The following is a 26056-nucleotide window of genomic DNA, read 5'->3' on the forward strand; positions in this document are numbered from 1 at the left end:
TAGATCCACCAGAGCCACAAGGGCGGGAGACTTAAACCTCGACACGGCTATTAATAGGACGTGCAGGAGGGATAGATTCATCACCCAAAGACTCCCTATGCTGTGGAACAAAATCCCGTATATGTGAGGCAGAGCACTCGCTGGCCTTGTTCAAGAGAAATCTTGACCAATGGATGGGAGATCGCAAATATACCCCAGGGATTACCTCAGTGTCACTGCTCGACAGAGGCACAGCAAAATAATGGGTATAGTTCCCCATACTCAAGGGGTGGCGTAAGCCACAAAACGATGGGCTAGGCTTGTAAATGCCCTCGGGCAGATAGCCTAGTATGAACCTATGAACCTATATATATATATATATATGTATGTATATGTATGTATGTGTGTGTGTGTGTATATATATATATATATATATATATATATATATATATATATATATATATATGTGTTTGTGTGTACATGTGTGTGTGTGTGTGTTTATATATATATATATATATATATATATATATATATATATATATATATATATATATGTTTGTGTGTGTATATGTATACGTATGCCTTTGTGTATATATATATATATATATATATATATATATATATATATATATATATATATATATATTTATATGGATCTAGGACTATTGAACGAAAGTTCAATAGTCCGAATCCACAATAACTGAATGCACTTTAACGAAAGCGCTTTCACCGAAAAAGCATTTCGTTAAAGTGCGCTTGGAAAAAAAAACAAAAAACAATCTTCTTTTATGCAGGGGGGGCAAGCCCCACTGCACCCCTCGTGTGGGGGGATGTGCCCTCCATGCCCCCTCTACTTTTTTATTCTCATTCTGAGGTCGCACTACAGTGGGGAAAAGGGTATTCTCCCTTAACCGCACAGTAGTGCGACTGGCACAACCAGCATACTTAACCAAAAGTGCTCTTTCTGTGAACAGCACTTTCGGTTATGTATGTTCGGTGATTTCGGCTTCAGCTGAAAGTGCCGTCGGGGATCTGCACAGATCCCATATATATATATATATATATATATATATATATATATATATATATATATATATATATATATATATATATATATATATATATATATATATATATATATATATATATATATATATATATATATATATATATATATATATATATATATATGTATATATATATATATATATGTATATATATATATATATATATATATATATATATATATCTATAAGCTACCTACCCGGTTAGTCTAATAATATCTATTTGTTAACCAGGTAGGCCCACTGGAAACATAATCCATTTTCGTAGTTGACCCAAAACCAATGCATGGTTAAGTGACTTGCTCAGTGTCACACAGTAGGCCAAAGAAGGTTGAGGGAATCAAACCCTGTACTACAGGAACTGGAGCTCTTAGCCTTATTCCTCTGTGCTGGCTGTTAGAAGATCTTCAGGGAGTTTTTGTCTTTTGTCAGTATATTAAAAATGGCTGTAGTTCTTGTGTAACAGCTCATGTTACTTCCGGGTGGGAATATGACAGCACTTCAACTTCAGGTTCATTGAAGTGCCTATAACTGAGCACCATGCAAACAGGATAACAATAAAAACACATATAGTTATAATAAAACATCAATAAGAAACTGAAGGAGGCAAAGGCATATTAGTTAATGACTTAAGACCAAATCAAAGAGATGTTGTTTAGGGACCTCTTACAGCCATTGCATGTGTTGGTTCCATCAACTACCATGACGGTTGCTTTAAAAGGTAGATTACCTACAAAGCAAAGTAACCAGAGTTTGAGATTCCAGTGTACATTCTGAACTGCTAAGAGCTCCAAGGTAGTAGGCCGGTTAGTGCAAGATGACCAAAATAAGGCTAACATTTCACAGGGAAGACACGTCATGTAGTGCTATGTAAATTTAAGACCAGAAATTTATAGATGATATGAGACTGAAGAAATGGCAGTTGGAGACTGTGGAACACAACTGTAATTTGACAACAATGAGAAACATGGATTTGTAATCAGACTGCAGAATTCTGCGACAGGAGTATATATCAAGCTCTGAATGTGGAAACTCCAAAGTACAAGGAGTTGGAGTAGTCCAGACAGGAGGAGGTCATAACATGCACTGTTATGGGGAGATCCTCAGATGGAATTAGGTATTTTATAAGTCGGTACTTCCAAGACAGCAGCACAGGGACTTTGCCAAGGCCAACACCTGCTAATTCCTTGTACATCTGTCATCAAGGATTACTCTAGACTATGTATCTTTGACATGGATTCTAGCTTGCCACTATCATAAATGATATTAGGGTGCATAAAGCTCTAGAATCCAAAAAAATGGGATTGTATTGTCATGGTGACAGTCTCTGAAGTGTTAAGATTTAATTGAATACTGTCAGGATCGGCCTTAGGTCAAGTAATGCACTGTGCAAAAGGGCTCCACAGCCCCCCACCCCACACACACCACCTGGTGCCCCCATGCTGATTTATTTACATCATCCAGTTTGCTGGAAAAGCACCACTGCTAGGAGTGGCACCCTAGGCAACCGCGTGGTTGGCCTACACCTAAGGCCGGCTATGGTTACTGTTAGTGCTTGATGCATTCCATGCTGTTTTCAAGTCAATCTATGGCATATAAAGTGAAGGAGAGAGAGAGAGAGAGCTATATGTTAGGAGCATAGCAATGAAAAAAAACATTGATCTCTTCCCTGACAAAAATATTCCAAAGGAAGAATGCAGAGAACAACAAACAGCCTAGAGAGGAGCGCCACATATTTCACAAAAGCTGACAAAAGCATTCCATTGTAACTTAATACACAACTACAACACAGGGTTTAAAGCTCAGTGAATTATGTAGACACCTACAAACACAAAATGTGCTAAAATAAGCTTGAAACAAGATGGTAATGTGGCACTTAATGATATAGGTTGATTATGATAACATATCGAAGAGTAAATCCATCTCCTAATGACTGTCTGGTTATGCTGAAAACAGGCTAAAAATACAGTGAGTCATGTTTTATAACATCCAGCTATTCTTCTGTCTGAAACATGATATGCAGTTTATATGCTATTATTTCAAGATTTTCAATTAAAAATGCAGACTCATCTTATGGACGGTGCTTGTTATGATATTACAATATTTTTTCAGTGAAGAGTAAAAATTATTTTTATTAATCAAACAGGACCACTGAGGTTTTTGCTGCACTGAGACTAATTGATATATCTTTCTTTCAAAGGGGGGTAAAATTCCCATCAGATGGACAGCTCCAGAAGCAATTGCTTACCGGAAATTTACCTCTGCCAGTGATGTATGGAGCTATGGAATTGTTATGTGGGAAGTGATGTCCTATGGCGAACGACCTTACTGGGATATGTCAAATCAAGATGTAAGTATTTTGTGATATTATTTGACTTTCTGTTAGACCAAATGTTGTACATTATGTTCAAAACATGACCTTGTCATGAGCAGATGCTAAGTTTTTTGACTTCTCTGTGCCTTTGCTTTTAGGTAATTAAGGCCATTGAAGAAGGCTATCGCTTGCCCTCACCTATGGACTGCCCCTTGCCTCTTCATCAGCTGATGCTTGATTGCTGGCAGAAGGAACGCAGTGACAGGCCTAAGTTTGGACAGATTGTTAACATGCTGGATAAACTCATCCGTAATCCCAACAGTTTGAAGAGAATCGGCCATGAGAGTTCCAGGTTAGAAGCTCAGCAACTCAGTGATATAATTTTATACTCCCCTTAAGGCACATCATTTTTTATTTTTTTTGGCTGCTAAATTCTGAGGCCAGAAATCTGATGATCATTCCACAGACTGCTTTGCTGAGAGGTTTTATTGACATACACTGCACAATTTCTATGTCTACCTCCTTAACTAGAGGATGAAGTACTTAAAAGGTATTTTGTAAGCTTGCTTATTTTGTAAGCTTGCTATTTATTTAAAACATTAAACAGCTACAGAACACTCGGACATTATGTTTTATTTCTATGGTATGTTCTGACTGAGGGCGTAGGGGAAACGGTGATGATACCAACCAGAGATAACACATTAATCTTGTAAATACTTCTCAACTGTCTAGATTTTGAGTGTCCAGAGTTTTGCCTCATAACTTTAGTCTGTCTTCATAAAATTTCTGGGTTTTTTTTATCAAATCATTGAGGATTGAAGTTACTAAGTAATGATATACATTTTTGTTTCAGACTTCATATCATTCAGAAAATACATTCTAACAACAATCCTGTTATTCTAGCAACTTTCTAAGTTTATAAGAACAATGTTTGAAATCTTTCCCTATTTTCGGGCTTCAGTCTCCTACCTATTATTTTAGGGATTGTTCCGATTTCTTTTTCCAAGAGGTTGAGATGGATGCCCTCGAATTTGTTTTACAGATTTTTTTTTCTTTCACCTACCTTCCCCATAGAATTTTGTAGAAGTATCTCTCTTTACAGCTTAATGAATTATGTGGACACCTATAAACATAAATTGTACTAAAATAACCTTGAAAGAAGATGACAATGTGATGCTGAATGATAATTATGGTAACAGAACATCAGTTAGTAAGCCCTGCTTCTAAAGACTTACATAATATTAAGTTCAGACCTTGTGTTTTAACTTGGCCGTACATTGTGTCTCAGCTGTTTCTGTCCTTTACACAGATTTACAAATCTGCTAAGCTTATGATAGCTTTGGAATTGCTTTAAGGTATTTTAACCTACAAAACGCAGTGGTGTAAATACTGTATGACAGTTTTTGGTAGCGAATATCCCACACCCCATAACATAAGATAATGATTGTTCCTTTAGTTAGCATTGATTTCTTTTTTTGCCCAGCATCGTAATACCCATAGACAGTGTAATCCTCCAAAGCTTGCTTTCTGAATGCCGAACTCTGAAGATTTTGTGTTCCAGGATGTGATAACCCTGAAGAATGGATCAGTGCAGCTATTCACAGGGTGCACCTTGGAGGCACAGCATGCATTTTTGTAGTCTTGTTTCCATTTGGGATGGTGCACGAGAGCTGCACAATCAGAGACTTTCTGAATACCGACTCCCAGAGTAATGCTCCTAAAAAAAAATAAAACATATTTTCAACATCTGCTTTTCTGTGTGGTGGCAATGTTAAAGTCTGTCCCTCACTCTCTTCAATCATTTGTATACTGCTTTTCACTTGGTAGGATATTTGATAGCCTATAGGCACCTGCCACATCAGTTAATTTCAGCAAGTTGCCACTTGTTCCTGAATATACCATGCTTTTTCTTACTATTTACTGATATGAAATGTCTCAGCAAAAGTCACAAGAAGAAAGACTAGAGCACCTGAATAATATCCTATTATATTATACATTAAAGATGTGACGTGATAATTTATACACACAACTTCTTGAATGTATTAACAACTTAGTTGTATTTATTAGGTATTATTGGGTATTATTCTTAATTACCTTGCTGTTAGATATCTGAAGTTCCAACATAAGTCATTATTTTAGTTTAGTTTTGCTTCCCCCCCTCCCAGTATTAATGGCATTTGCATGCAACTTAATGCTCTTAGATAAATACTGCCTGGGATACAGAAAGAGCTAGCACCACTAGTAATCCCTAACATAGGCAAGCAACCAGTGGTGGATGCCCTTTCTGATTCAGAGAGAGACTCAGTAGAGTCAATGTGTTGGGCCATCTCCATGACTGTGCTACATGGTAATGAGACATTCCAGGGAAGAAGGGTGTGCTAATTGGCCATGTACTCACCCCCAGGAAGTGATATAACATAGCATGGTCAGGAGTGTTAACCACATTTTGGCTATGTTTGTTGTCTCCCATTATACTCAGCGAGAGAGATGATGTTGCAGGTAAGTATCAGGAGGTTTAGTGGAGTAGGTTTGGTGGTGGTGGGGAGGTGTGTGTGTCTGTGTGTGTGTGTGTGTGTGTGTGTGTGTGTGTCTGTGTGTGTGTGTGTGTGTGTGTGTGTGTGTGTGTGTTGCATACCTACACAAGTGTATGGGAGTGCTATGTATTGGAGGGTCATATACAATGTGTGTGTGTGTGTGTGTGTGTGTGTGTGTGTGTGTGTGTGTGTGTGTGTGTGTGTGTGTGTGTGTGTGTGTGTGTGTGTGTGTGTGCGTGTGTGTGTGAGAGAGAGGGGATGCCTGTGGAAGAGTGTGTGCCTGTGTATATGTATGAATGTGTGTGTATGTGTGAGTGATGGTGTCCATCCTCTCAACTGTACTCAACTGTACAGATTTTTGACTCATATTTTTGGTCCATTTTTCATAAAATTTTGGTTTTCGGAAAAAATTAGTGGCAAATCATTAAAGATTAAAGTTAAAAAAATTATGACAGACGTAAGTTTTCAAAAGCAATATTTAAAAAGTGTTCCTATTTTGGGCCTTTGTCAAGCTTTTATTTATGGCTTTGTCTAGCTTTCTTGCTGTAAAAGGTTGAGAGGTATGATGTGATACAGTGGGAGAGTGTTATGGTGTGTGTGTGTGTGTGTGTGTGTGTGTGTGTGTGTGTGTGTGTGTGTGTGTGTGTGTGTGTGTGTGTGTGTGTGTGTGTGAATGTGAAGTACATGCCAGAGCAATGGAGATCTAGCAGTGCTGATGCAATGCATGAGCCACCACTTGTAATTTCCACAAAAAAGTGCTATTTATAACTGGAAGCAATTAAACCCAATTCAAAGAAATACAAATTAGCTGATAAGGTTGGTGGTGCCTTCTTCCGTTTCTTTGTTGTTTTTGCACCATTGGTCCCTGCTTTTGGTTATCACTTTCTTATTACATCTAAACATGTTTCTTAATAACACTTGTGTTTGCATATACTGCAAAGTTTGATGTCTGCAGCTTATAAAAGTTCAGGGGTGTTTTTTTCTGAATCCCAGGCATTATCACCTACTCTCTTAAAATACAGAACATGTAGCATGTTTACAGATTTGAAATAACATTTTGTTTTATAGCTTTTCAGTATTTTAAGCTGCAATTGATGTACCTACATCTAAATATTATTACTGTTATGAAGCTTTGACATTGTACTTCTGATTTTATTGGACAATGACTACCATTTGCAAACTGGACTAATTGTTGGAAGCTAATTGTCTTCTGCAATTTTTACAATGGCTCATTGTGTTTTCATAGATGCTCAGCAAAAAAGAGAGGTGTGGAACTAATTCATTGTATTTGCAGAGATGCATGTAACACTAACACCTAGTTAAGTCATAACAAAAAGCCCTGACATTCAGGACAGTGTATGTGATGCCACCAACTGCTTCATTCTGTACATCTACCTCCCATTCTGAATAGTTTCAGGGGTACTAAATCTGGAATGACTAGGGCAACACACTTTTGTTTGTTAACTTCTCTGTATGTTATAAAGAAGCCATGTTTAGGTTGAACTGACCATTCACCACAAGTATGGGGCTGATGCTTGCACAGTAAGTAGATCTAATAACTAGGCCCCAGGCAATATTTTCTCAAAAAGAAAATTAAGTGAAAAAATATTCCTTGGCTGCCATCCTGTACAAAAACCCACAAGAAAAATCAGAAGAATTCCTACCTGTTGGCCTTTTGACATCTGTTTATTGATAAAGGCAGAATAATCCTTCCACCTAGACTAATCTGTTTAAAGTACAGTTCTCTCCTAGCTGGCCAGTCAAGCCTTGGAATTTTGATTTGATAGATCTTTGATATGATTTCCTTAATATATGTCTGGGTTAGCATATGAATTACCACCCTTCAGCTCCCAAAAATCTCTGACTCCCTCCCACTGGTTCACAGGTTCATAGGTGTGTACTAGGCTAATGGCCCTGGAGCCTTTACAAGCCTAGCCCATATGATTACCCTGGCATTGTGCCACCTGACTTTAGTTCCTAGTGTCTCTATTGAGTAGAGCCACTGGAGCGATCCCTGAGGTAAATTTCTATTTCCCATCCACTCAAGATTTCTCCTGAAGAGGGCCAGTGAGGTGCTCTGCTTGACATATATGGGAAGTCTATTCCAGAGCATGGGCAGTCTCTGGGTTATTAACCTGTCCCTCCAGCATGTTCTGTTGATTGAGGTAATGAGGTTGACGTCTCTGGAACATGTTTTGTGGAGGGATTGGGATTCCTTTAGATGAAGCATTTCTAACAGAGCTGGGTCAGACATGGCTTTGTAAGTCAAGCAGAGATCGCCTCTAATAGGCGATATGAGACAGAGAATAGTTGTAGTTTTTTGAGTCTGTTCATATAGGACAAGTGTTTAAGGCCTAGGATCCTCTTTGTGAGGTACTTTTGTGGCCTCTCCAGTTGTTGCAGGTGTTTAGTGAGGTACATGCCAAATGATGCATTGTACTCGATGATTGGCCTAATGAGGGTGATAGCAGTTCTCTCCTATTTTTTGTTATTGGCTGACCCAGCTGCCATTCATGTATTTTCTATGTAAGGACAATCAGCAGGAACAAAGAGAATATCTAGTTTGATTTTTTTAAACCCAAAATAAGGTGGGAAGCCTGCACATGGATTTCTTTATGATCATTTAAGGTAGAACTATTTTATTTTTTTCTTAAAAAATAATGTTGGGACTATTTGAAAGCCATTGTTTCAAATGCAATGAAATGTTTCTATCACTTTAGCATAGTTTTATGTTCCTTGTCGGCTGGTAAAATATCTGACAGTATATTTTGGGCATAGTATATTTTGTGCCTTGTGATTTCTGTTCCAGCAAAGTGTAGTTGTAGCCATTCTATGTGTGGATAAACCTCACCAGTTGGAAACACTTGATCTTATTTGAAAATGTATTCACCCCCAAATAGGACATTAATAAAATTATGTTTGTTTATTGACTTGTTCTGTTTGATATGTTATTATTCACAAGTTCCTAATTTCCCTTAAATGTCCAGTACATAGATTCATAGCTACTTATTTCCCATGTGGTTCAGGAAACCAATGATGACCATAACCCAGTTTACCGATTACACTTGTGTCGTTCTGGAGACCTATGATGACCCTAGTCCAATTGGTTCATTGCCATAGAGCAGTCTCCCTTGAAGTGACTTGCTTACAGCAACACAGGAGGCAAATGGTTGCTGAGAGTTTCAAACCCTATAATGTTGGAAGAAGATCCTTAGCCGGTTATAATCATAATCATTCATGTGAACTGGCAGATCTTTCTGTTTGTTCCAAATTTAATTATGTCAGTCTTAGTGGCAGATCATCTATTTTCTCACCAAAGTCATCAAGATTGCAAATATTAACACTTTCCCATTTCAAAAGTCATTTTAATGCAGCAGAGTCCTTTAAGTTTGCATTTCCTCATTTGACCAGCAGAACAAAAGCAGTTGCGTAAAGTTGGCTCTGAATATAGTTCTGTTACACAAACACCATTCTGGCATCCACAGTCAATGTTCTGCCTGGTTGCCGCAGTTTCCACAGCACATGGCTTCTCTCATAAAAAGAAAGCAAAAATCAAGTATTGATAAGTAAATTAAGTATCAATGTAGTTTTTTTTATACAGGATCTCTGTTGTAGGCAGTGGCAATTGCTTGAAGACCCCCCCCCCAAAAAAAAAGCTGTCAATGCTACACCCTTTCCCTTAAATAATATAATCCATAAAAGCTTCAGTTCAAGTAAAATACACCTTTTTTAATAACCAAACAAAACAGCATAATGGTGATTCAGCTTGACAGCCTTCAAGGTACAAAACAGAACATAAACAGACCAATGAAATACATTTGTCCAAAAAGGGGAAAACATTGAACTTGAAGGTTTAATTAACATATAATCAATGAAATTCTTATGCTTACTAAATATTTCAAACATTTCCTTAATAAACATTATAGCAGATATTGCATGTTGCATTTTTTCTTAGATTTATTTGGCTGAAGAGTATTACAAATAAACTTAACTTTTTATAACAGCATACCTGCAACATTTAAATACACTTCAAAGCAAAGCTGTAGAGCATACTTAAGTAGAATGTAATGCTACCAGGCTAGTGGAAAAGGAATATTCAATATCTGTAATGTGTTCTTGGACATGATCTGAGACCCGCCTGGTCGTTTGTCCTTAGTAACGTAAGTTGCAAGAATGATACAACCCATTTAATAGTCTTGTATAAGACTGAATTTAACCTTTTGACCATTATATTTTACTAGTGACTACTTCAAGTTGTGAAACAAGGGCTGTAAGGTTGTTTTATATTTGAGAAAGTGCTGTAAAAGTCTGGAAAAGTACAATAAAAGAGGAATTGTTGTATCACAACACAACAATTTCAAAGCCATATTTATTAAATGGTTGTATATCTTGCAGATTGCTCAGGACCTGTCCATGCATGCCTTTTTGCCCTAATGAGAGATGGGCAGTAATATGACACAGATATTCAAACTCCTAAAGTCATTTTCTTCTCTTTTATTTGATGAGCTTTTCTCTACAGGTCTCAACCGAAAACAGCTAAAATTATTTACTTGGACTTTAGTGGTAAACAAATATCAGTAAATTAAAATAAATAAATTCAGTAAAGTTAACATACAGGGATAAGAGTTAGCAGGAGCTGATGGCACATAGGGTACTGAATGGAGAACTACAGCTGGACATATTAGAAACATTTTCAATAATCTCTGTTTCACTGAAAAGACAATATAGCCATTGCAGAGTGTATATATTTTTACTCAAGGCCAGTGCAACCATTGCAGGGTGCATGCATTTAACTGAAAGGCCAATGCAGCCATTGCAGAGTACATAAATAGAGATGTGAGCTCCAGTGCCACAGATAAGTTCAAGCACAATAGATGCCTAACAAAGGTTTTTGGAGACACTTTGATCCTTTGCAAAAATGTAAGGGCAGATGTGAAATGGCATAGTGGTTCAGTTGTAGGAATTCTGTCTCACAGCTTCAGGGTCAGGATTCAATCCTAAATTTCCAGTCATTGTCTGCGTGGAGTTTGAATGTTCTTCCCTAATCTGAGTGTGGTTTCTTCCAGTATTCTGATTTCCTCTTACTTCCTGAAAATATAACTGGCTAGAAGTCTGTATATATTGTATTTCCCCTTGCCCTTTTGGCCTTGCTCATGGCTGAAAAGGATCTAAGTATCAGATCACAACCAACTTAAATAAAAAAAATTAAATGAAATAAAAAAAAATATGCCATGGACTCAGTGTCACAAGTATATATTTAATTTACGAGATACCAGATCTTTTGGTATTTTTATTTATTTGAAAATAAAGTAATACATTACAGTATATGACAAAAAGTAACAGTTAATCCATTCTTTTACAGGCACAATACAGCTTTGATGGACCCCAGCTCCCCTGAATGTTCTACAGTGTCTTCTGTTGGAGACTGGCTCCAGGTTATCAAAATGGAAAGATATAAGGATAACTTCACCGCTGCTGGTTACACCATGTTGGAGGCTGTCTTGCACATGACCCAAGAGTAAGCAATTATTTACTTAGTGATAGCTTTGTCCATTGTGCTTGGCAAGTACCAGTTATAGATGTTACTTTGCTATTATCTAAGGTAAGAATTACTGAAGAAACTTACTGCAACTGAAGCAAAGTCATTGCATTCTGCCTTATTTTTGAGTAACTCTTCTCTGGATGTTGCAAAAATATTTGCTTTATGAGTGCTGTGTAAAAATATTTGCTTCATTAGTGCTATGTTCAATATCTGAAACATTTAATTATGATTTTTATTAATAGTTTAACTTATACATTTCACTACAGTATTTCATTTGGCATCATGCTTTCTCTTTTTTTTTCTAGTGATTTAACAAGAATTGGAGTAACAGCTGCTTCACATCAGAACACTATTCTGAATAGTGTCCAGGGAATGTTGTCCCAAATGCAACAGATGCAAGGCAGGATGGTTCCTGTCTGAAACAAAACTGAAAAAAACAAACTCTTAAAACTTAGTTTACCTCATCCATGCACTTTAATTGAAGAACTGCACTTTTTTTTACTTCATCCTTGCCCTTTGATATAAACATGTGTTGTCTGCAGTGCTGCTTGGCCTACTAACTGGTAAGCCTTAGGGCTCATTGTCACCATAACCCAGGAGGAAAGTGGATCTAATAAAACTTAAAAATGACCTGCCTTGAAATAGATCTGTAATTCCTAAAAGTGAAAACAAATGTATACAGATCTATCTATCCTCTTAGTGCTGACAGACACTGTGCTCACAAAGACTTCTTTGAAAAGGAGTCAATGAAAATATTGTTTATTTGTGAGATAAACCATGGAGGTGCAGCTGGAACAAGGCATCTCCCCAAGACATTCCAGTTGAGTTACTCCCTGCATGCAGTGCAATGCAACTTTGACAAAGGAGCCATTATGAGACTGTCATAGGCTTATGAGAACTTTTAATTGCTGAGTTTGCCTCTCCTTTGAGATTGAACAGACTGCCTTGTGGATTACTGTTTACAGGATTTGAGAGTGGAACACATGCCTGTGTATTAAAGACATCTGGTAACTTCTACAGACCGCATTGAAAGAACTCCGTCTCTCTCATTCTAGCATGGAATTTCCAGACAAAATAATCAGAAAAAAGAAGTAGAAATGGCTGGGAAACATTGACTGATAAACTCTGAAAAAAAATCTTTTTCATATTGAAAGTGGAGAAGTCACAATTTTGTATTTAGATGGTAAGCATTTAAGTAATTCAAGATTTTTTTTGTTTGTACATTAATTGACTGGTAATTCAATGGAACATACATTAATAAAAAAAAAGAATGTTTGCTGGATTTTTGTTAGTAATAATTCTGTGGCAGTAATGCTAGCACTGAAAAATAGTAAATGTTTACTTTGTATTGAAAATCCAGACAGAAAGGTGATGTATTTCATTTTGCTGGTCAGCATAAATGTTATAAAGGAAAAAAAAATGTTCTTTTATAATATCTGTGCTAGTTTAATAAACCTTAATAGTTCAGCTGCATATTGTGATGTTTTATCACTAGAGCCAAATGATCTTGACTGACTCTGTTTATGAAGAAAACTTAATTTATTTTTAAACAAGCCCACATTGTTTGCTGCCCTCTTCTTAGCAGTGGGATGGTTATAAATACTTGGTCACACTCTCCCTCTCTGTCTGGCAAATTCACATGCACAGACATACATGCATGTACACACTCTGTGTAAGGTACACTGACTCACTCAGAGACACACACATACATGTATGTGCATATGCACATGCTGAGAAAAATACACATGCTCACATACACAGAGATGTCCATGCAGTTACTGAATGTTTTGTTTGGTAAGCTTTATGTTATATTACAATAATCAAATGATTCAGTATATCACTCAAATCAGGTCTTTTGAAATCTCATAATTATGACTGAGACTGAGTATTTAAACAATACACACATTTGTTTCATGATATATATTTTCAGATGTAAAATTCAAGTGCAACATCAGATTTTATTATCTAGGTAATGCAGCCATCTGTACTTGTCCTTTGCTCTCACCAGTTTACCTTAAAAAAATCTCAGTGTGTCACTTAAGACTGAATGTAAATAACATTCTAGGCTCTGTATTTAAGGTTATCCATGGTCTAGGCTCTGTATTTAAGGTTATCCATGGTCACCTAATCTCAGGCAGTCATTTTTTGTGTATCAGACCACTTTGCAGGTATCTATGAACATTCTCATGCCTGATTTCTTCTGTATCTGTCAAACTCTGTGGTAGCAATGCCAAGCATAGGAAGTAACCTAGATGGGCAACACAGTCCTTCACATATATTTATGCAGACTGCTTTACAATTAGTATGAGGTACTTGGCTGCAGAAACAGGACAGATTTGGTACTTTACCTGATGCTAGCCTGGAGCCTCACTTCTGTACTTAGTAGTGGAAGGTTATGCAGGGTGACAGCACTAAGTGGCAGATGTATGACATGTACATAAACTGTAATATGGTGTGTAGTGTCTGTAAACCATGAGATTTATTAAATAAGTTATGTGAGGAAAGTCAAAGGTATGACCTCTAGCATTACAGTTTTCACATGGTATCAAAATGGTTTGGAGCACCAGACATATTTTACAATATAATTAGACAGTGTTGAACATTTAGAAATGTCTTTATTGTCAGAGTTGTGAAATCAGCTGTCACCTTACATGATACTCACTCATCTGTCCTGACAAGTTACAAATCATATTTTACTTGTCTGTCTGTCTCTCGCTCTGTTCATCTAAATATCTCTCTGTGTAACCATCTATATCTGCTAATCTGTATAGCTTTGTATCTGTCTTTCTTTCTAACTAGATTTATGTACTCAGGTTCTTTTTTTGATAACAGACTCTCCGTTGACCACTGTGTCTTTCTGATGATTAAAAAAACTAGCTACCTTGCACAAGTTTCCTTTGTTTTATCTCATCAATGTACAAAGAAGTTGTAGTCTCACATTACTCCACCATTACCAGACCCGTCATTTAACACAATGCCACATTGGCATGTGCCTCACTAAGCACCTAAGCTGTTATGAGAGATCTCAATGTTTCCTCACAAAAAGTATCTCGGGTCAAATTACCAATAGCTACTCTGATAGATTAAAAACCCTGTCCCTCTACTCAAGTGTCCTGTGGGTTGAAGTGTCCTGAACCTTCCATGCTATGAATGACCCAGCATTCTTTGAACTCCTTCACCTAAATAAAGCCGGTGGTAAAGCAAACACCTTCGCTAGAGACCAAGACCTATACTATCATATCAATTACACTAGATGAAGCAAGAGGTAGCTAACATGACATATTTCCTGTTTCTGCAACAGGCTACAAGGCCGAGTACTTCCCTAGCAATCTTTAAAACAAGTGTGGGTAATTTTCACCATGGATATGTGTGGAAAATTTATGTAATGAGGGACATTATTAGTGTCCCATGAGTACTGGATGTCCTTGGCCATCAACTTAGAAAGAACCCATCAAACTACAAGCCTATCTATCTTCCTGTCTGTTTGTTTTTGACTAGGCTGATACGCCTGTTTTACAAGACTGACTATTCTGTATTTCAACAGTGCAGCATATCCATAGTCTGTCTACATCTTCCTTCAAGAAGTTAATATTTTGATTAATCAACAAAATGTCCAGACACTGTAAAAACGAGTGACCAGATTAATAACATTCTGAAAGGACTTGTACAGAAATTAATTGTTATTGGTAAAAGTAATGCTATACTCTTAAAAATATAAAAGTAAATTAAGAGTTTTACCAAAAAGGTATTTTCAATATCTGATTTAAAACCCACTGGAATTCCCACAGATTATGCTTTTCCCATGCATGTACTAGGCAGGAATAAACATCACCTTGAGTCATGTGATTGTGGAACACACTATAATAGCTAGTTTTCAGATTATTGCATAACACTAACAAAAAAAAAAAAAAACTTAAGAGAAAACAGGAGTTATGTCTGATTTGTTTCTCTTTTCCTGTAAGAGCAATTCAAAGTTAAAGACAGGGAATAGTGCACCATGAAGTAATTCACTGTACTAAACCTCTACAAAAAGAAATGAAACATTAATTTAGCTGGTCTGACAGTGGTTTCTGTTAAAGATCACACTCGATAACTGAAGGAAAGTAGAGATGCTTTTTCCCTGTAATTGTCAGCATGCCAGTAAAAGAGATTGGTCTAAATCACATTGAGAACTGAACTTGGTAATAATAACACAATGTGCATTTCCTTGCCAGGTGGTATAAATCAATCACACTGAGCATAAACCTGCCAGTCTGTCAAACCCACATGTCCAGTGCAACTACTTTCTCTAAATCATTGAAAGTGATTCAGATATAATGTTACCCATTGACATGTCATGTCTGCATTTTCCATGCTCATATCAAAATAAACAAGATTCTTCAATGAAACTGTTAACTGTCCTTACAAGGTTGTTTAATTAACTAATTGCTCTTAATCCTAGCAATACTGTTTCCAAATTATATATACATTTTGCAAATGAAGAAAAATGCAGATTTTAAAAAGAATGTGAAAGTAAATTTTCTGGTAATGTCCATAATTATGGCAAGACATGTAATGGGGATATATTGTTTGTGGAGGAGTAGGGGGGAGGGGAAATGCAGAGGCAGGCAGACATCTGAGGAAAGAAAATGGACAAGTATGTAAATGTATGATAGTGTGCAATTGTGTGGTTAAGTAATGTACATGAGATGCAAGTTACCCCAGTGAACTGCAAGTTTCTTAAGGCAGTCTTGCCTCAGAATTTAAAACATGGTAGGTAATGCATCATGGCAACAAACTGAGGTAGTTTTCGACAACGATGAATACGAATGTATTATTACGCACAGAAAGTGGGAAGATTTGTTTACAAATATGGGTTATACGTTAAGGGCCACTGTGAAGACTTCAGACTTCTGGAGGCAGTGTTTTAGGGAAACAAAATGTAGAGGCAGTCCTGAGAGAGAGAGGCAATGCCTGTATCCCCAGCCTCAAAGCAGAGGAAGTTAGTTTTTATACACTGCTTCTTTAGCATGGGAAAACAAAATGATTTAAATACCTCAATGGCATGAATAATATGTAAGAGAAGGGAGCAGCTTCTGTACCATGCTTAACCGACCTGTCAGAATAAAGTGATTTAACTACATAGGCATTGAGAAGAAGAGGAATGCTGTTTTTACAAGAGGCCTCTAGGAAAAAGAAACCTAACTACATAACAAGACAAGTATATTCAAGAAGGGCATGGGTGTTTTTAACATATAAGATCAGTGAATTTTGAGAGTAGCTCATTAGACAAGTATCAGGGAAGAAAGAAAGCATAGGGCTGGTTTGTAGCCAGAATTTTTGGCTTTGTTCTCAAACCTCGTTGCACTACCTTATACCAGCTACATAAAAAGCACAAGTATCTCCAAATGTTATATGGTGTCTGTAAGCATGATTTGTAGATGTACAGAGTTGATAAGCAGGGGAATAAATATTACAGCCCAGCACAATTCACTGTGTCAGTGCTGAAATGGGGTACCTACCAGTGAGTAGGTGGGTACTAGAAATCCACTATGTTCATTGTATGATATGCAAAGCAGGTCAAGAAGCCCAGCCCCTATTCATAAAAGTATATAATAATGCATAAATGCCTCTCCTCTAGCCTAAGCATGTGTGTCTCTAGGTGATGATTAAGGACACATTAAATAAAGCCATCCCCTAGTCAAACTAAAACTTCTTTATGTTAAGCTTTGTATGAGTAAGTAACACCATATGCATGATATACAAAAAATAAACTGAATGTAATAAAATGCATTACTGCAAAGAAGCTGCTGCATGTGCGTACCGTGCAAATAATTGCTGAAACACAGCCATAGCTTCTACCATCCCAAGTCAGACACAACACAAATCTCCCACCAGTAGCAGCCCAATTACCAATGGATCCCCCCACACAAAACTGCATAACTGTAACTCACTCAGTCTCAGAAGTCATTACCAGTAAGTCAAAAATCTGATTGGATCTATACTGGACATGACCATGTGAGACAGTGGAGACTTGTTTTGCCACTGGATATCACAGAAATAGGTTTAGCAAGGTGTATTGGATGAGCCACTGGATATCACAGAAATAGGTTTAGCAAGGTGCAGTGGATGAGCCACTGGATATCACAGAAATAGGTTTAGCAAGGTGCATTGGATGACACAGTACCCCCCTGCAAAATGTATCATGCATATGTAACCTGCATATACAATTGGTTTAAAATTCTAGTGCCCATATCATGTCCCTAAAAGTATCTACTGCATAAACCACATGAGAACATAAGGCAGTGGCTACCCATGGTGGCATTGTGTGGGTAGTACAAAACATCTTGAAGTATGTGTATCAAAGATGTTATCACTGTGTGTGGAGGACAGTGATCATGTTTTATAGCCATGAATAATTCTAGTCCGTAGTATGGACTGTACACACATACATGATATTTAAGAGACTGAGCATTTTGTTTAGGAATTCTCTGACTTCTCTCCATATATGTTCCACTGCTGCCTTCTACAACCACAAAAAGGAGTGAAGGAGTGTTTTCTAGAATATTGTTTGTCCTTGTTAGAGATGTTAGTTTAGACAGGTCTCATCACTCTGAATTCTGAAAGCTGTAATCTTTGTGAGTGCTGTTCAGAAAAAAAAAAATAGATCAGCTCCCTGGGTACACCTTTATATATGAGTAGATTCAGATATGTGAAGCAGTCAAAAGTGAATCATAAAATTAAATAGCTAGGAAGTCAGTAATATAAAATATTAAATGTCTGTAGAAAATTAAATTAAAAAACAAATAAGAAAGCACAGTAAGCAAGGCAGCCAATATCTCATATTACATTTTAATACCCCAAATTTTGTAAACACTGCTGTATAGTGTAAAAACATAACTGATCAAAGCATTCTTTTGGTTTCTGCAGATGAACATGCTAGCACTATAACCCACTGACTAACAAACTGGGTTGTGCAGTTTGACATTTGTTAGTTGAACCCCATTAGCGGCTACTTACAGTCTGTGTGGCCCTGAATAGGGCACTCACTTTCCTTGTGTTGACTTCCTTGTGTATAAAGTATGCATGGTCTTAATAGGCAGATCTAGCAAATGCAGCTTAATACCTGCAACTCAACAAGTAGATGGTGGTGGTGATAAACTGGGTGTTCATATAGCTCTGGTGGTTACAGAATTCAGCAGAGATGGGAAAATTTGTTTTGACAGACATTTTAAACCTGTATGAGAAAGACAGGATTGAAGCCCTTTCTCTATACTTGCTCTCTTATAGGCTATGTGAAGATCTACATTTTGCATTCTGTACCATTAAGGAGCCACCCCAGCTTGACTGCTTCCATTTCTACAAGAAAAACTGCTCCACAAACAATAGAACTAAGAATATGAGTCACCAACAGATAAAAAACACTTGGGGAGATGTTTACCCCATCTCTAGAATAAATTGCCTTTGCATGTTAAATATAGTGACACCCTTGCATCCTTCAAGACAAACTTGATGATTGGTGTGCATCTGGAAATTCGTCTCAGCCCTGAGCTGCTTTGCCCTTTTGCAAGTGGGAGGTACATCATGAGGCTGGTTATCAGTATGACACAAATGAACTCACAATTTACTTGTCATGTAAGTCCTATGATTCTGTGACCAAGAAAATTGCTATTTAGAATACTAGCATTGTAGGGCAGCAATAATGCAGTTTAGGAACAACATCTGAGTATATGTCAGTATAAAATAATGATAGTCAATGTCCCAAAAATAGGGACAGATTTTAATTATTGCTCTTACAAACTTAGAAAGTTGCCAGAATAACATGATTTGTGTTAGTATGCATTTCTGAAGGATATGAAGTATAAATTATGAAGCTCAAATGTATGCCCTTGTTTAGTAACTTCAGTCCTCAGTGATTTGCTATAAAAACACACATTTTATGAGGAACAAACCAAAAAGATAAAGCAAAAATCTGAACACTCAGAAAATCTAGGCAATTGAGAGGCATGCACCCGAGACAACATAACAGCAGTTTAGCTGTTTCCAAAATGCTTCCTTATCTTTTTTGTTTTCTTGTCCAGATAAAACTTTCTGTGAGGGCTGTTAATGCATCTGCTGTTAAATTGTAAGAGGTAAGTGATCAGGCAACATTTTGACAAATACCAGTAGAGTGATGTGTTGTTGAGTCACTTTCCCTGATGCTCACCCCCCCCCCCCCTCCCACATAGCTTTCAGCTGCCCAGATTTTTGGTCTGTTCCTCAAAAAAATTTGGTTTTCTGGAAAATCACTGAAGATTGAAGTCACTAAATAATTTGCTTGAATGGACTTCCTCTGGTTACTCCGGTTTCCTCCCATGTTCCAAAGACATGTGTCTGGAGGTTTTCTCCCTGAGCCTGCTCTAAAAATAGGCTCTGTCCTATTCAGACTTTCCCAGTCAACAAATGTTCGATAAATAAATAATGACATATATTTCAGTTTCAGATTTCATATCCTTTGGAAAATGCCCTTTAACACAAATCATATGATTCTACCAACTTTCTAAGTTTTTAAGAACAGTATTTGAAATCTGTCCATATTTTTGGGCCTTTGTCCCACTATTATTTTAGACTCTGTCCATATTTCTTGCTGTAAGAGGTATGTCCCTCTCTAGATAGCCACTAGTCAGAGCTGCTCCCCTAGTGGGTAGTGGGGAGCTAAGAAGCTGAGACTAGATGAGCTATAAGAGTGACCCTATTTCAAACATATATCATAGAAAAGGAAAGTAAGTACAATCGGATAGGTACATGTATACTAGCATAATCTGACATAAAATAAGTAAAATCAGACAGGAACATGCATACTAGCATACTCTGTAAGTACAATTGGATAGGAACATGCATACTAGCATACTCTGTAAGTAAAATTGGATAGGAACATGTATACTAGCATAGTCTGACATAAAATAAGTAAAATCGGATAGGAACATGCATACTAGCATACTCTGTAAGCAAAATTGGACAGAAACATGTATACTAGCATACTCTGTAAGTAAAATCAGATAGGAACATGTATACTAGCATAGTCTGACATAAAATAAGTAAAATCGGATAGGAACATGTATACTAGCATACTCTGACATATAAAACTATACAAGCTACCAAACTACAACAGCCAAGGAGTGTTTGAGTTTCTGACTGTATTAATACTATAGGATTCTTAACGCTAGCTCCTTTTTTATTCCGTTGCCATGTCTTGTATAGCAAAGGTTTTATCCACTCCTACTGTATCCCACATTCAGCTAACATGTTCCAATATTTCCACTAGCTCAGTCTCTTTGAGGAAACACCTTTTACCCATAAACATATAAGTGAAATACACATTTTAGCTTTCTTCCTGTCTCTCTCCACTGGTTTGCGGCAACATCTAAATATATTTTAATTTGAAAAACTTTAATATTTAAGTTGTATTTAATAATATTTTCTGTTCTAAATATTTTTAGGGTAGATACATAGATCCCATTCAGAAGTTCAAGTTTTCAGAGATTAGAAATTCATATGGTTGAAACCATATGATCAACTTTCTGAAAACTTGAACTTTGGAAACCAAGAAATATCTACCTTTTTTCCTGTTTTTGCAGGGGGCAAGCCTCCCTGCACCCCATATGTGGGGCATATTATATATACCAACAACGAGATTGCAGTACAAAGAGGAAAAGGGTAAATTCCACAATCATCACTGTACCGTAATCTCCATTGAAAAGATTTGAGTTTTCAGAAAGTCAATCATATAGTCTCGACCATATGAATTTCAAGATTCCGAAACTCGAGACCCATATATATATATATATAATGTATACATACAGAGAGAGGGAGAGAGAGAGATAGATCTACATATAGATAAGACAGAAAGAGGCAGAGAGCCCTGTATTTCATTGACATTTTCTTTCCATGAACTGTAGCATCACTAAATTATCAACATGCAGTTTCCATGAACTGTGCTTTAGTTGACCTTTGTTAGGTTAACTAAAGATGTGCAACTGTGTTTTCATTTAGTTCATTGTTATGCAAATATTTCAGTGCAGGGTTTGGTTTTGTCATTTAGTTTTTATTTTTAAATAATAGTTTGTTTTGCACATTAAGTTAATTTTATTTTCATTGTAATTGAAGGACAGAAAGTGTTTGGTTTTCTGGTTTGCTTCTTTATGTAGTGCTGGCTGTGTTCAGTTGTGCTTCTAGGCTTTGAAGTGGGTGTGCTTCAGCAATTTTGTGCTTCTATGGCTATTATATTATTATCTTCAGATTAAAAATGTGTGTTTAGAAATTGTGACTGCAGTCTTTGTTTTATGTAACAAGTACATACTTAGTTTCAGATGGGCATGTTTTTGAGAACTGTAGACCACTGATGTATGTTATTAATATGTGCTACACATGCATTACATGACAATTTATGTTTATGCTTTTTTGCTTAGCTTATTTTCTTGTGGTTTGATTTTCATATTGAAGTGTAACTTTGTTATGCATGTAGTGTGACTCATGTATATGTGTAAGTTTTATGATACTATAGTGTTCAGTAATTGGCTATTTTGTTGTAAATTGTGTTAGGTGTGTCTGTGTGTGTGTGCGTATGTGCGTATGTGTGTGTCTTGGCATTTATGTGCAGTTATGCAATAAAGCTTTAGCTAAAGATTATAATATGCAAAATGTACTACATTTTTACTTTCTGTTGGTATATTACAGATACAAAATGGCTGTATGATACTAAGGACTGTCTTTCTTCAGAGTCTCCGAATGGAGTCACTTCTGTCAACTTCACTGCTTAAAAAATAACCAGTCACATAAGATGTTCTTTAATTGCTGAATTACAGCCTCTATGAATGTTTTTACTTAGTTAAGTTAACCAGGCGCTTCCTATTTTCTAGTTTTCTCTTTCCTTAAAGCATTAAGAATATCCATAGTGGTGCGTCACCTGGAATGTACTATCTTTCTGAGATATGTAAATTCAAGCTCTGGCTCACTATTAAATTTTTTTGTGTCTTTTTCTTTTTTTCTCTCTCCAGAAAGGACTCTTTGTCAACCAGTTTTGTCACTACAGATGAAGGAAAACAGAAGAATTTCTAAACTATGGTTCATTCTGCCAGTTAAAATGTGGTTTGGAATAAAGCAACAGTATCGGCAGCATATTCCTTGAAGAACTTCTACAGAGATTCATTCCAAAAGAATCATGCAATACTGGACTTTAACGCATTCACAAGAATGTTGTGCTGAATAACAGAGTTAGCCTACACATTGTGTTCTCATACTTTAATTCTGTGTACAACGTGTGTGTGTGTGTGTGTGTGTTTGTGTGTGTGTGTGTGTGTGTGTGTGTGTGCGTGTTTAACCAATGGGAGGTCTGCATAATTTCTAAAATTATATCCGCTCCATTATGAAGGAACAGTTGTTTGAATGTTTCACTTTATATATACTGGATACTAAACTGTTTTGTAAACAGTGAAACTGTGTTATTGATGATGTATGTACATGATGAGTTGAAACACGCAGAGTTTTTAAAGAAACAATATAATGCGATGAGCCAGTGGAAAATGCAAAGACGTTTGAGAATGGCAGAGACTGAGTTCCCTGAAAAAAAAAAAAAAAAAACATGTATGCCAGCTACTAAAGGTAGAAAATCAGATGTTGCATTTCATGAAAAAGCACTGAAGGATTAGATATTGTGACGTCTATGTTTATGAAAACCACAAACATCCCATTAAGGTTATTGGCCACTCCCTTTTTACACAAAAAAAAGACACTGTTACTCAGCAAATCCAGATATGATCCCATCTGTTTAATTATGGATGAAGTCACACAGGATTACTTCTGAAAGGCAGATCCTGGAAGTCAGTTGCTAGTATATGTATAATGTCTTTGTCTTGGATCCATTTTATGGACTTCTGCTATAGTAGATGTAAGATGGATCTGGTAACAGCAATCTGTAGTATAACTGTATACACACAATTCTCTGTTAAACACAATGTCAGAGCAACTTTTTCATTTTCATTGCCAGAAGTGAGTAAGTTTTAAATTCTTGTCCAGCTACAGAAAATGAAGAGTACATCTATTTTTTGTATCACTACAACTATTGTAATGGAATATGCAAGGACTGTGGATAAAATTTAGAATGTATGAGGCATATTATAATTTAGTTTATATTGGAAACTCTTAGAATATGTTGGCTCATACATACATTTGGAAGACCTTTGCTTTTGACATTTAGATCATTTTGTTCTTTCAGTTTTTTTTTGGCTTCTCGGTTTCTAGGTACACATAACTTATGACATTTATTTATGGTCTTTTATACCTAGTTTGTACAAATTGTAAAATAGTGAACTGAATGCAGCTGAGCATTCAAAATAAAAGTAGCTGCTGTATAGATCTGAAATTGTGATTAATCTTTTGAGCTTTTGCTGCTACATTCTAAGTATGATGGTTATAAACGAGGAAGAGTTGTAACATTTAAAAAAATGGTATGGCGGACTGTCATTCGAATGCCAAAACAGAATGGTAGTCTGTAAATTATTAGAAAAAGGCTACACAATCAAGGCATCAAAAAACAGCAAGTTGTTTCAGGTGTTGGGAAAAGAGTTTGCATTCACTGGATTGCTGTTCTCTGTGTGACAAAACTAATAGTTGGTCCTCAGATTTATGTGGTGTGTTACTAAAACTGGCTTTTGCTTCCTTTTAACATGTGAGCAGAAACATGCTGGATCCATTTCCTGCTATGCTGTATGATAGCCTATTCAGTCACCCTCAATAAATTGAAGAAGCTGAACATGCCAAGGCCTAGATTCTGCCACTGATTGCTTCTTGTGTCTATTGTCCAATATTCAGAGTGTGATCAGATAAAATGGGCCCAGCTGACTCCACACAGGGAAAACATAGCAGTCAGAGAAAACATATGGCAGTGTTTAAGGTCAACTGTTAAACAAACAAAAAAACAACCAAACAAAAACAAAAAAAGTGTCTGACAGCATCAGTAATAACCTCTTCAGTCATGAACATCCAAATTTAGGCTCTTCATCTTTATATTAAAATACATAGATGTGTTTACCTAGGACATCTTTTCATGGTAGACTTGGGGTGATATTTATACAGACCAGGGGAATCTTGTCCAGGAAAGCAGGGAAATTCCTGTACTCTTTTTTTTCTGATATCAGTTGTTGGTCTTTAAGATCCACCTAAGCTACCACCAACTCATGCAGATGGGACCTTAATTTAATATTTTGCCTTATTCAGACTGTTCAGGGTGTGTAGTAGAGACAAAAAGATACTCTGTTAGGTAACTATGGACATAACTCCTGCTGCAAGTAAGATTAAGAATTGAGAATCTATTGGTGCAAGAGCACCAGAAAGTGCTTCAAAGGAGAACGTGAAGGTTTAAATATCAGGCTTTAATAAGACACAAATAAATATATGATGAGATTTGACTTGAAAAAGCACTATGTTTAAAAGCTCATCATATATTTATTTGTGTTTTATTAAAGCCTGATATTTATAGGTTTATGTTCTTCTTTGAGGCTGTTTTTGATACTTTGGATTGTGTTTGCTGGTCTCTGAGTTTACCTACTCAAGGTACCATTTGCTGCAGCTCTATAGGAACAGGGAGCTTGTGGTTTCTTACTCTGAATCTGGAAAACTAACTAATCTCCTGCCAATCATATTAAACAAAATGAAAGATTGTGGACACATCCTTGGCTTTTGGGGACAAACCTCTTGTGGTACCAATTCACAATGGAGGGGTGGGTCATATCAGACCCATGCAATTTTAAGCCCATCAGCCTGACCAGTATTCTATGAAAAATTGTGAAGGGAGTCATAATAGAGCTTGGCTAGAATGATTCAGGGGACCTGTTTTGGTTAGATGTGGAGTAGAATGGGCTTGCTGGGTAGAGATCTTGACTATTGAATCTTATTTCATTATTTGAAAAGGTAACAGTAGCATTTAATGAAGAACTGACAGTGCATGCTACTTATCTTGACCTTGTTAACATATTCAGAGTTGTTCAATGTAATGGAATAATTGGCAAATTAAATATTACATTTCAGTCCATATTGTATTTAGTGGGATAGGCATTGATTAAGCAGCAGATCACAATAAGAAAAAGTGTGAGTGATAACTGTCTGTCCTAATTGAGGTTACATGCACTAGGAACCCTTTGTTTTGAAGTATTCTTCTGAGATACACACACACACACACACACACACACACACACACACACACACACACACACACATACTAGTGCAATACTAATGGCTGTACAATCAGCTACAGTTTGGTTTTGCCAAAGGACGGTCATGCCTACTTAACCTGATAGACTTCTTTGAGAAGATAACAAAGGAAATGGATGAAGAGAAAACAGTGAATACTGCCTACCTAAACCTGGATAATGCATTTGACACAAATCACCATTCAGGTATTGTGGGCAAACTCACCAAACTAGGCATAAATCCCTGCACAACTCACTGGATTACCAGCAGACTCACAGATAGGACCCAATAAGTCAAGATTGGTGAGACTACCTCCACCAAGAGGCAGGTCACCAGTGGAGTACCACAACAATCTGAACAAGGCCCACTCCTGTTTGGCATCTACTTTGTGCAAGGACCTCTGGATCACCAAGGTCAC

General features: G+C 36.8%; 1 protein-coding gene across 1 annotated transcript in view; it reads left to right on the top strand.

The window, feature by feature from the left end:
• EPHA4 (EPH receptor A4) overlaps positions 1 to 23805 on the top strand; it is a 366195-nt gene extending 342390 nt beyond the window's left edge. Inside the window, exons 14-18 of the mRNA XM_044070168.1 lie at positions 3244 to 3393; positions 3516 to 3709; positions 11254 to 11409; positions 11739 to 12616; positions 22449 to 23805. Coding sequence (XP_043926103.1) covers positions 3244 to 3393; positions 3516 to 3709; positions 11254 to 11409; positions 11739 to 11853 — 615 coding nt within the window. The 3' untranslated portion in view covers positions 11854 to 12616; positions 22449 to 23805. The remainder of the gene's footprint in view (positions 1 to 3243; positions 3394 to 3515; positions 3710 to 11253; positions 11410 to 11738; positions 12617 to 22448) is intronic.
• The last annotated feature ends 2251 nt before the right edge of the window (positions 23806 to 26056 follow it).

Source organism: Protopterus annectens, chromosome 4.part1, assembly GCF_019279795.1.
Source record: "Protopterus annectens isolate FY-2018-M chromosome 4.part1, PAN1.0, whole genome shotgun sequence".
In the NCBI taxonomy this organism is placed as follows: Eukaryota; Metazoa; Chordata; order Ceratodontiformes; family Protopteridae; genus Protopterus; species Protopterus annectens.